Source organism: Ostrinia furnacalis, unplaced genomic scaffold (genome assembly GCF_004193835.3).
Source record: "Ostrinia furnacalis isolate ACB-3 unplaced genomic scaffold, ASM419383v2 OfSCF2617, whole genome shotgun sequence".
NCBI lineage: Eukaryota > Metazoa > Arthropoda > Insecta > Lepidoptera > Crambidae > Ostrinia > Ostrinia furnacalis.
In genome coordinates this window covers 60,337-73,706 of record NW_021132856.1, presented here as the reverse complement: position 1 = coordinate 73,706, position 13,370 = coordinate 60,337, and the positions used below count along the sequence as shown (strand labels likewise).

The 13,370-nt window shown below is 37.9% G+C and overlaps 1 protein-coding gene across 1 annotated transcript in view; it reads left to right on the top strand.

Moving 5' to 3' along the window:
* The first annotated feature begins 5,585 nt into the window (after positions 1-5,585).
* nst (phosphoglucomutase 3-like protein nst) overlaps positions 5,586-13,370 on the top strand; it is a 34,934-nt gene continuing 27,149 nt past the window's right edge. Inside the window, 3 exon segments of the mRNA XM_028309136.1 lie at positions 5,586-5,828; positions 7,577-7,647; positions 11,870-12,002. Of these exon segments, the coding sequence (XP_028164937.1) occupies positions 5,725-5,828; positions 7,577-7,647; positions 11,870-12,002 (308 nt within the window). The 5' untranslated portion in view covers positions 5,586-5,724.

Here is a 13,370-nt window from a genome sequence, read left to right as displayed (position 1 = left end):
GTGACGAAGTCGTCACCAAAAAGCCAAGTTCACACTATCATTTGTTTCTTTCCACCACTCATGAAACCGATATCGCAAAATAGCAAATAAATACCGATGCTAAATATACCGGTATCCACGTGTTACGGTAGTCACGGCGCGCGCGCAGCCATTAAAGATCGTTTAGGACGCCGACGTGGCGCGGTAATTAATCGTGCAATTTTAGAGACATGAATACCAAGCTTGCGCGCACGCAACATGCGTTACGATAAGTTCCTTTGCCTCATGTTTAATAATCTTTACTTAGTCTGTCCTGCTCACTGCATCGGATTTTAATGCAGTTTTCAGCATTTGGTAATTCAAGAAGAATAGGTAGAGGTTCTCTTGAGTAAAGTTGTTGCGTTTGAAAAGTATAGAATCAACACTTTTTGATCATCCACCAATGAGACACCCTGTATTGCCGGTTTTGTGTCTTACAAATTTTTGATTGTATATGTTTTAAAAATCTATGACCATCCAATCCACCAATGAGACACCCTGTATAGTATTGCCGGTTTTGTGTCTTACAAATTTTAGATTTCATAAGTTTTTAAAACTCTAAAATCTAGTGATTTTTATGATCTGTTGCTTGCTTTGCGCTTTGATCTTTAGAGCAAAGGACTACCTCATCCGTAGAAGCCTACCTCTTAACCAATTCCAACATAATGCAATAAACGCTTTTAAGACTATGACTACGACTAAGTAGTTAGATATTGAGAACCATTAGACAATGTCCTCAAAAAAGGTTGTGGGCACAGCCGCCAAAAATGAGCAAAGTGAGAGTTGGATCACTACATGCCAGGACTTAGTACATACATGCCTATCGATCTTATCAATAGATCTTAATAAAAACAAGCAAATTAGGGTTGTGGGCATGCCCACAGTGCCCACAACGGTGGATCCGCGCCTGCAATGTCGTTGATGAACAGTTCAAAAGTGTTTAATTTATTTTGTTATGTACCAAGATACTTATAAAGTTTGTCATGTCCAGTTTATTACAGTAAATGCTTATTTATCTCCTCGTGGATTGGAATACCTCACGCTCTGATGGGAACTGCGACTAACTAATTAGCAATTAGCCTCTAAAATTAACGCGGGAATAGCGTTGATCTATGTTTAATTAATTATAAACTTTGTAGCTGACATCTTGCTTTTATGTAATTTATTGGATATCTAAGTATTCCTTCTTTGAAGTAATAACGAAAGCTAAGGTTTAGTAATTTTGAAGGCACAATAAGTAAATAAATAAAACGAAAACAAATGAATACATACATAACTACGAATGTACCTAAGTACTCGTACCTATTTGGGATCGCGAAAGTTCTTCTTAACCAAAATGCAAATGGAAATGGAAATGGAAATCTTTGAAAAATAAAGAAAACTGTTTAATTCTATTTTTAGTCCCAAATAAATATTTTTTCTTTCTTCTCTCTTTCTTTCTAATTTGTGCTTTTTTTTTAATGAAATGCAACTTGTAGAATTATTTTATTGAAAAGTTGACAGCAACTTTTCAATAAAATAATTTTACAAGTAATTTCTAAGTTAGACCTTAATACCTACTTGTTCCTACGTGTGGAAAAATATCCAATACAAACCTCGCTCTACTTCAATAATCTATCTAGAAAATCATAGATCATCTTAATGACCTAGAAAACTAACTAGGTATGGGGGAATGTGGGTATTTAACTACAACCTTAGTTGCGCACGCGTCGCTTCCACCCGCGGCGCGGGTAATGGAGTGGCGCTCTGGCTCGAACTAATTGGCCATTGGCGTGTGGCCAGCCGACAATGGAGCATTCAACACTATTAAAGTTGGTAATAAGTAAAAAAATCCGGTAAACATGCTTCTGAACCGGGCAGGGAAAGTATTAAATCTTGACAAAATCTCGCATCTGCTGCAATGCGAGATTTTGTCAAGATTAATAAAATCTTCTTGGTGAAGAAAATAAAAAATTTTTGATTCAAGTACATAGGTAGCTAGCTAACAAGAACATTACATAGTAAAAAAAATACAACTTGACTGAAGTCGTGTAAAAAAGCTTGCCTTCCATTAATAAGTTCAGCACAGCCTTATAACGCCATCTATTGCTAAATAGTAAGACTATTACTTGTACTTACTGCCATCTAGTGACAATATTTGAAACTTGCTATCATACAAAAAGCATGCTTCATATTTTGACAGATGTCACTCCTAAATGTGCTAAGATTATACGACTAAATTACATAGATTCACAAATTGAAAAACAACAATAATGTTCAAAGCATAATGTATGGCTTCAAAGTAAAATGGAACACACCTTACGTACATTTGAAATTAGTCGGCNCTGTCGTCTCATCTAATCTAATTTAAATCAATTAGTTGCAACAGGGCCATGTGTCTTTATTTAGTCAAATTAAAACAACAAATGGGCTCTAGCATAGGCGTAGAGATGTTCCATAAATTGAAATACTGATAGCGAATAGTACCGATAAACAAATTTTAATGTTGTAAGCTATTTTTCAGTGGTTTATTAGGTAGAATATTATAATTGTTATTTTAATTATCTGACAAATAAATTGATCAATATAGCGACATTATTTTTCATTAAAAAAAGCTCTACTACTACTCCTTGCTCTTCTTTCATAATAATTTGATCTTACAGCCTTCGTGTTTTCCGATAAAAGCTTTAAATTTTTAGGCTTTCATGAAATTGAAAAACTGTATTTATTAACTGTAGTTTGAGCTTTTCATGGCATTCGTCTGTAAACAATGCGTCTGTATTCCTATTCACCCTTGACGAACTCGTCAAATAAGATTTTCCTTTTGCTAACGGCTACCAAAAAGCCAAGTCATACCACAGAATAATGATACTTCCTTCCTTATGATGATTACTTCGCGAAGGTATTTAAAAAAATGTATGCTCAATAACAATATGGTGTAATTTAGCCTGTCTCAAGAGTCAAGCACCATTTTGTTGACAAACGTCAGTGATCGGCACTGCGCCGAAGCTATAGGGCTGACTTCGGTAAAATGATGTGACGTGAGGTGCCAAACTGCGGAAAATGGCGGAGGAAATACATGATTTAGCATATGAATTATCATGAATAATATTAACTACTTATTTACCTCTCAGTGACTTGAGTGAGGCAACTTAATAAAAGTACATTCTGTGTTTTTATTATTATTTAGGCAGTTAAATACTGCACAGTATTTAGTACACCATTTTCTTTATTTTCTTCCATCATACACAAGAATACGCGTGCGTGAGTCAATGTTCGCTCGTATGTGAGGCCTTGTCGAATAGTATCCTGTAGGTGGGCCATCGTGCGTGTTTTGTTTTCGATGTAAACTCGCGGAGATGAACAGGCCTGGTCATACTATCAATTGTTTCTTTCCATCACTCATAAACCGATATCCGAAAATAGCAAATAAATGCCGATGCTAAATATACCGGTATCCACGTGTTACGGTAGTCACGGCGCGCGCGCAGCCATTAAAGATCGTTTAGGACGCCGACGTGGCGCGGTAATTAATCGGGCAATTTTAGAGACATGAATACCAAGCTTGCGCGCACGCAACATGCGTTACGATAAGTTCCTTTGCCTCATGTTTAATAATATTTACCAGTTAGTCCTGCTGTCTGTCCTGCTCACTGCATCGGATTTTAATACAGTTTTCAGCATTTGATAGTGATTCAAGAAGACTAGGTAGAGGTTCTCTTGAGTAAAGTTGTTGCGTTTGAAAAGTATAGAATCAACACTTTTTGATCATCCACCAATGAGACACCCTGTATCGCCGGTTTTGTGTCTTACAAATTTTTGATTGTTAAAAATCTATGACCATCCAATCGACCAATGAGACACCCTGTATAGTATTGCCGGTTTTGTGTCTTACAAATTTTAGATTTTATAAGTTTTTAAAACTCTAAAATCTAGTGATTTTTATGATCTGTTGCTTGCTTTGATCTTTAGAGCAAAGGACTTCTACGACTAAGTAGTTAGATATTGAGAACCATTAGACAATGTCCTCAAAAAAGGTTGTGGGCACAGCCGCCAAAAATGAGCAAAGTGAGAGTTGGATCACTACATGCCAGGACTTAGTACATACATGCCTATCGATCTTATCAATAGATCTTAATAAAAACAAGCAAATTAGGGTTGTGGGCATGCCCACAGTGCCCACAACGGTGGATCCGCGCCTGCAATGTCGTTGATGAACAGTTCAAAAGTGTTTAATTTATTTTGTTATGTACCAAGATACTTATAAAGTTTGTCATGTCCAGTTTATTACAGTAAATGTTTATTTATCTCCTCGGATATTAGTGGATTGGAATACCTCACGCTCTGATGGGAACTGCGACTAACTAATTAGCAATTAGCCTCTAAAATTAACGCGGGAATAGCGTTGATCTATGTTTAATTATAAACTTTGTAGCTGACATCTTGCTTTTATGTGATTTATTGGATATTTAAGTATTCCTTCTTTGAAGTAATAACGAAAGTTATTTTGAAGGCACAATAAGTAAATAAATAAAACGAAAAGAAATGAATACCTACATAATACATAACTACGAATGTACCTAAGTAGGTACTCGTACCTATTTGGGATCGCGAAAACCGCGAAAGTTCTTCTTAACCAAAATGCAAATGGAAATCTTTGAAAAACTGTTTAATTCTATTTTTAGTACCAAATAAATATTTTTTCTTTCTTCTCTCTTTCTTTCTAATTTGTACTTTTTTAATGAAATGCGGTTGCTGTCAACTTTTCAATAAAATAATTCTACAAGTAATGTCTAAGTTAGACCTTAATACTACCTACCTGTTCCTACGTGTGGAAAAATATCCAATACAAACCTCGCTCTACTTCAATAATCTATCTAGAAAATCATAGATCATCTTAATGACCTAGGAAACTAACTAGGTATGTGGGAATGTGGGTATTTAACTACAACCTTAGTTGCGCACGCGTCGCTGCCACCCGCGGGTAATGGAGTGGCGCTGCACGCTGGCTCGAACTAATTGGCCATTGGCGTGTGGCCAGCCGACTATGGAGCATTCAACACTATTAAAGTTGGTAATAAGAAATTCGGTAAACATGCTTCTGAACCGGGCAGGAAAAGTATTAAATCTTGAGAAAATCTCGCATTGCAGCAGAAATAAAATTATCTTGAAGAAAAGTGTGTTTAGAAAGAATGAAAGAAAAGAATTAAATATTTGATTCAAGTACATAGGTACTAACAAGAACCTCAAGTAAAAAAATACGATAACTGAACTTGACATAGGTACTTCGTGTAAAAAAGAAGTTGCCTTTCCAGTTTCAGAGCCCTCTAACGCCATCTATTGAAAAATAGTAAGACTATCATTCGCACATACTGCCATCTAGTGGTGGTATTTACAACTTCCTGTCATACAAAAGCATGCTTCATTATTTTGACAGCTGTCACTCCTAAATGTGCTAAGATTATACGACTAAATTACATAGATTCACAAATTGAAAAACAGGAATAATGTTCAAAGCATAATGTATAGCTTCAAAGTAAAATGGAACACAGCTTACGTGCATTTTAAATTAGCCGGGNTAGTCGGCTAGCACCAGAATTCGATTGACGTTTGGAATGTCATTTTTCATTGAAAGTTATCACAGCGGGAATGCAGAAATCTCGTTTGTTGATTCCAAGTGATTGTACCTGAGCGATACGCGCCCATATAAATAAATTTCGCGTTACAATGCCGCCAAGTAGCTTACGAGTCGTGTACGCGTTCGCCAGAGAAATGCACCCAAAAACTAGCGATGTTTTCATTCAATACGGAACGGCCGGATTTCGCACAAAGTGAGTAAAAATTTGACCATTTTTGGCTATTTTCGTCAGCTACTGCATATTGAGGTCGTTCTGAGACAATTTATGTAATATTTGTAGCCCTTTCTCTAATATGTTGTAAATAGTGTCACGTAAGCAATTGATCTGTTACCAACGAATTGTCTTTAAATTATGAGTCATAAGATTTCCTACGTATTTGTAACGGGAAGTTGTTCGTCACTGCGACAGTGATTATGGTCAATGACTCCTGATAATGTTTTATTAGGCAAAACAATGACCTACGTCATAGGTTATGCTCACTTGCGGGCATGATAGCCGTTTTCGTCGCTTGGGACTTCACGAGTTTAACCGTTGGGCGATGCCTACGACCTTGCATGCACAATTAAAATATGTCCACATAAATGCATGGCATTGTCATTAATTAAAAGTACTTACATTATTCATGGCTTGCTAGATTATCCATAATGAACAAGCATTTGATATTGTAATTTGTTCTTGCTAATAGATTGGAACTACAGCAGTTAACAGTTTAAAAACTTTGAACTCATAATTAAAAGTATGTTTCATATCTAAAAAGATTTCTGTTAGATTCATAAATGACATTAATTCATGTTTAATATGCCAAATAACTTGCTCTACAAAAGATGTATTTAAAAATAAAGGTAAGCCCTACTATACTCTTTGATCTGATCACTAATAAGTAACAGACTGACCTAATAACTGTGTCAACTGTATAATATATTGCCGCATTTAAAAATACCACTTCGGAGCAACGGAAGTACCTTTCCATCGACCTGGCACGGAGCCAAGCTCTCCCAAACCAATACCCTTTATTGTTTGTTATTCGGGCTTTTATGTTTATTGGTTTTCCATTTATTATGATAATATTGATATTAAAACACTTTCATACACAAGATGCTTTAAATAAGTGTCTGTAAATCACTTTGAATATGTTTATTATTTTACGATGATGCGGTTTCACATTTATTATGTTCTTCATGTAAATAGAAGAGTTGTTTGCAACTAAAATGTTGTTACCAGATTGTAAATCTCATGCAAAATATAAAATAATGCATTTAATAAATTTCTGCAATGTTCAAATCAGGTAAGGGTAGTTAAACACATTCAATATTTACAAACATATTTAAATCATTATTTAGCCATTGCTTGATATCACTACAGAACAATATTATGATGTTTGACTTAACAAAACTTTAAATAGTGCTGAATCTAAAAATATGAACCTACAATTAATATAGCTAATTATAAATTGCATAACAATACTTGCTAATTGGCATGCCTAACGACCAATGAATTGTTGCTATATTTAGCAATCATAATGGAAACAATTCATTGCCTAATAAAGCAACTTGTTCTAATTTTTATATCCATTTATAAACAAAATTGTTGCTACTATAGTGATGAGTACTGGTTCTAGATAATAGCTTTCTTATCAGTTGCTATCAGTTCGGTTGTAGAAACTAATTGAGGATCGATTGATAAGCATGTAATCCCATTTTCTATACATAGATATGAAAGACTGGCAGTTTTGATTTTATTCATATTGCCATCCTATGCGAGTGACTTTTTATGTTTACGGAGAGCTCACAATATCATAAAATTATGTCTGGTTTATTTGCTGCAGATTTCAATGAAAATCTTTAAAAAAATTCCTAAAACCATAGTGTCCATTGATAGATATGAGTGTAGATAGCCTATTTGCTATACTTTTTAATAGAGATCCTCTTTAAACGTTACAGAGCCAATCTACTGGAACATGTAGTGTATCGCATGGGCCTGCTTGCAGTGATTCGCTCCCGCGTCAAAAATGGTAAGTTTACATAATTTCTGAATACTCGTCCATCCAATAAAGGAGCTAATGATTCATAAACAAAACTGGGCCACAGCATTATCTGTCTGTACTACATAAAGTGGTCTGTTGTTGGACTTGGACCTTAAGTTTAGATATGAATAAAAGGGACTATCCGAATCTCCCAAGGGCTAGATTGACCCGACACTATACCGAAGATATCCGGGACGTCAGTCTGTACGAGATCAGAACGCAGGACCGGTCGTTATGGAAATCCTTGGGGGAGGCCTTGTCCAGCAGTGGACTTCATTTGGCTGAAACGGATGAATCCGAATCTCAGACCTATTGCTTCAATTATCTTATTATAATAAGTCTGCAGCATCTTTAACTATTGTTTTCAGTTTGTCATACACTTTACATCTATTGCTGACCCTTATAAATCACAGCCAGTGAATTCTGTGAATCACAGTAATACGAGTGTATAGTCCAAAAATGTACCCAACAGGTGGACTGGTCTAAGCAGACGAGTGTGGGATGATCACTTCCTCGAAAAACTGACCGATGACTTCAAGATTCAAGTAGTGATGGGATGAAAAAAGCGGGAAATTGAGATGGCAGCAATGGAATGCCGTTGGCTGAAATGATGGCGATAAATAATCAATTTCCCAAGCTATGATCAATGTAATTGCGATAGATGTTCAAGATCTACTAGAAGCTAGAATATAATTATGCTTCTTGACTGCTTAATTCCACAGGTCGCACAATAGGCATGATGATCACCGCCTCGCACAACCTGGAGCCTGATAACGGGGTGAAGCTGATCGACCCCGACGGCGAAATGCTGGAACAGAGCTGGGAGGAGATTGCCACCAGGCTCGCTAATGTCAGGTGAGCATATCTCTACAAAATTATACCACTGTATGTTCATTTCTTCAACCAAAAGACGTCCAATGCTGGACTAAGACCTCTCCCAAAGATTTCTACAATCCAGGTGCTTTCTACGCTCTTGCCCAGATCGTCGGTGAACAAGGTGAACAGATTACCTTATAAACGTTACAGAAAGGTGCTGGATGAAGGCCCCTTTCAACTAGCCATTGTGGAAATCGTTGTTATGGGAATCGATCCCAAACCCGTCCCCCGGACACAGCCTGAGCTGGGGTCTGAGCCTACCGTGGCGCCCTCAGGCCGCGTCCGTAGTCCCCTCGATCGGGCCCACTAGAGTGAGCCCGCGTAGGCTGGACTTTGGTCCAACACCGCGGTGGGCAACCCTCTATTTGGGTTCGCCACTGATCGGGCGCCTAGTTATGCTCTCGATACGGCCCGATCACGCGGATGAGCCTGGGCTTCGCAGGCACACCGACGATCGTCAAACGGCTAGAGTACCTTCTGTACTCGCCACTCTGCCCCACAGTAGTTTGATTTTAAAAATAAGTGGACATACGATCGAAAGTCAAAATTTCACCAATTTCAAACAAAAATTGTTTTGGATAGCATTTTGAATGTTGATCAACATTTGTTATTATGCATTTTTCGTTAAAACGAGCCTCTCATGCTTAAAAAAAATATAACAAAAAAATTTGTATGGAGAAAATTCTTTTTTATTTTTTTTCTGACTACTGTTGCAAACTGTAGCGGTCAAACCTTATGTAGTCGTAAGTACCTATGGTGCTTAATATTACTACATAAATACTTTTTGCGGGCACGCGCGGCCATGCGAGTAATGGACATGCAAAATTTAAAATATTTTTATTTATGGATTATTGATTTTAATGCACTTAAAGTAATTATTATTAATAGAGAAATATACTTAGTCTAACTTAGTACAGCCCCCTATTACCTCATTTCACACTTAAACCTTTCAAACCAGAACCTAAGTTTGTAGGTATTAGGTAGCCTAAGTCGATTATTGACATTATAATATTCACTACTGGTCTACTGGTTATGGTGTAAGGTAGATTAGGTAGATATCTACCCTTTCACCTAGGTATATACCTACTTCTTGGCACTTATAATACCGACAGAAAAAAAGTCTTCAAGCAAGAACCCTTGATTTCAATTTTTACTTTCTAAAGTAGTCCTGAATAGATCCTTATATCATTTTGACTGTCATAATCGATTACAGTAGGTAGTGGGTTCAGTAAGGGTTGAACGGCTATAGTAAACAATACTTTTTTTTGGCTCTCTATTCAAGTTAGTCGAATAATTCTAGCATTAATGGGAATACCCGTAACCCTCTTCCACACATTATTCATCATCCATCATCATTTCCACAATGGCCGGTTGGTGGCGATCTGCATCCAGCGTCTTTCTGCTACCTTTATAAGGTCGTCAGTCTACCTTCTGGGTGGACGTCTACGCTGCGNTACTAGCTTTCCGCCCGCGGCTTCGCCCGCGTCGAATTTTGTCTGTCACAGAAAAACTTTATCGCCCGCGTCCCTGTTTCAAAAACCGGGATAAAAACTATCCTATGTTCTTTCCCGGGACTCAAACTATCTCTATGCCAAATTTCATCAAAATCGGTTGCGAGGTTTAAGCGGGAAAGCGTAACAGACAGACAGACAGACAGACAGACAGACAGACAGACAGACAGACAGACAGACAGACAGAGTTACTTTCGCATTTATAATATTAGTTGGGATAGATGATGCAGTTTCACATTTATTACGTTCTACATGTAAATAGAAGAGATGTTTGCAACTGAAATATAGTTACATGAATGTAAAACTCTACATGCAAAGTTTTAAATAAATAAATAAAAATTCTTTATTTCAGACAATTTTAAAAGTCCATATTAAACGGGTTCAAAAATAAACATACACACAAACAATAACAAATTCAAAAAACTTGTACCCTGTGCAATATGACTTAAAATAATTTCTGTAATTATGTGTTCTATTGATAGTCAAACACATTCAATGTTTACATACCTATTTGAATCATCATTTACCTACTCTGTATGGATCATAATGGTTTCAGACCACATATTATTATGATGTTTGAGTACCTACACAAAGTTAGTTTTAAACAGTACATGAATCTAAAAATATAATATAGCTAATTATTAATTGCATAACAATACTTGCTAATTGGCATGCCTAACGACCAGCGCATTGTTGCTATATTTAGCAATCATAATGGAAACAACTCATTGCCTAATAAAGCAACTTGTTCTAATTTTTATATCCATTTATAAACAAATTTTTGTTACTAATAAAGTGATGAGTACTGGTTCTAGATAATAGCTTTCTTATCACTTGCTATCAGTTCGGTTGTACAAACTAATTGAGGATCGATTGATAAGCATGTAATCCCATTTTCTATACATAGATATGAAAGACTGGCAGTTTTGATTTTATTCATATTGCCATCCTATGCGAGTGACTTTTTATGTTTACGGAGAGCTCACAATATCATAAAATTATGTCTGGTTTATTTGCTGCAGATTTCAATGAAAATCTTTAAAAAATTCCTAAAACCATGGTGTCCATTGATAGCTATAGTAGTGTAGATAGCCTGTATGCTATTCTTTTTAATAGAAATCCTCTTTGTTCGTTACAGAGCCAATCTACTGGAACATGTAGTGTATCGCATGGGCCTGCTTGCGGTGATTCGCTCCCGCGTCAAAAATGGTAAGTTTCGATTAAATTCAAAATAAATGATCCATAGTCAAGCTGTTTTATTTTAAAACTGTGCCGCAGCACTTTCTGTACTTTATTTTGTACTGTGGTCTGTTGTTGAACCTAAGTTAGACTTATTTGCGTTCCTTGGGGCTTACGCCCAGAACAGCAATAAGTAGACCATTCGCGCCAATTTATGAAACAGAGACAATGACATATTTAAAGCAATCGTGATAGGTGTTCAAGATAGATCTTGATCGTCTATGTAGATCGTTTCATCCACGAAAACGAGCCCCATTAATTTTTGGTCGAGAGTCATCCTAGACTGCATCTCACTTAACACCAGGTGCGATTGCGGTCAAATACCTGCCTTGGCTAGCATAAAAAAAAAAAAAAAAAAAGAGAGAAGCGCGGTGTGCGGGGAGATTGATCCGATCAATCCGAGCGTCATTATTGTAGTGTGCGTGTGCACTCATGGATAATTTAGCGTGTACCGATAACACTCAAACCTTAGCGGAACAATGGTGGGGGCATGGGACGTGTCTTTGTGGATGAATCGATCTATAGTAGACTAGACTCCAGGATCTACTTCTTGACTGCCTTATTCATAAATAACTTTTCCGTAGGTCGCACAATAGGCATAATGATCACCGCCTCGCACAACCTGGAGCCTGACAACGGGGTGAAGCTGATCGACCCCGATGGCGAGATGTTAGAGCAGAGCTGGGAGGAGATTGCCACCAGGCTCGCTAATGTCAGGTGAGCATATCTACAAAATTACCCCACTGTATGTTCATTTCTTCAACCAAAATACGTCCAATGCTGGACTAAGACCTCTCCCAAAGATTTCTACAATCCAGGTGCTTTCTACGATCTTGCCCAGATCGTCGGTGAACAAGGTGAACAGATTACCTTATAAACGTTACAGAAAGGTGCTGTTGTTATGGGAATCGATCCCAAACCCGTCCCCCGGACACAGCCTGAGCTGGGGTCTGAGCCTACCGTGGCGCCCTCAGGCCGCGTCCGTAGTCCCCTCGATCGGGCCCACTAGAGTGAGCCCGCCGTAGGCTGGACTTTGGTCCAACACCGCGGTGGGCAACCCTCTATTTGGGTTCGCCACTGATCGGGCGCCTTATGCGCTCGATACGGCCCGATCACGCGTACGAGCCTGGGCTTCGCACGCGCACCGACGATCGTCAAACGGCTAGAGTACCTTCTGTACTCGCCACTCTGCCCGGTGAAGCTGGAAAATCTCTTCAAGCTACCAGCGCGCGTCCCTTCAAAAAAGAAATGAGAATCGACGTTCAGTAGCTGAAATTATGATGATAGCTGTGATTGGATGTTTCTGGCGGAGGCTTGGAAGACGGCCGATCATCTAAAGATAGCAGAACTTAGCTGGATGTAGATTGGATGCAATCTGAAACTCTAAAGGGAGGACAACTCCCGCCTATGGCAAAATCCTTAAAAACAATTAAGTCCTCTTGAATGATTACATAAGATCAATACGAAACCCTGTACGAGGCCACAAGAAACAACGCGTGTTTGCTTTGCGGTCGGTAACAAATGTAGGTTTCCAGAACTTATTCCTTGAATCCATTGAAACCAGGGCGATGTGGTTGTTAAACTTTTATATGTGTAGACCTAGTTGAGCTTGACGATCTTTAGTCTGTGCTTTTCAAGACATTATGGTCACCTATATCCTGTATGTATTTTTAACCGAAATAAGGTCATAGCAGACTTATCAACTCGGAAAGGGATCAACGCCGTATCGCCTTTCGCGCGCTGTCAACCGCGAGGCGAGGCGTTTACGTTACGGTGCGGATAAGTGTGCGTGGCAGTATGGAGTTTCATACAAAGACTGCCTCGAGTTGATACGGCATACGGTAACGATCTCTTTCCGAGTTGATGAATGTGCTATGTTCTTTAAAATGGAGATTCTCAGTTTGAACCATATTATGATAGTCCGTGACATGCAGGATGGTTCGTGTTTGGCTGAACCAATTTTTATGCGGTGTTCAGAAAAGTATTTGTTATTTTTTGTGATAAAATAAAACCACAAACTACAATCGAAAAATCATCAATAAATCCTATTAATAGTACCATTAATGAGTGCAAGTGAATTAATAA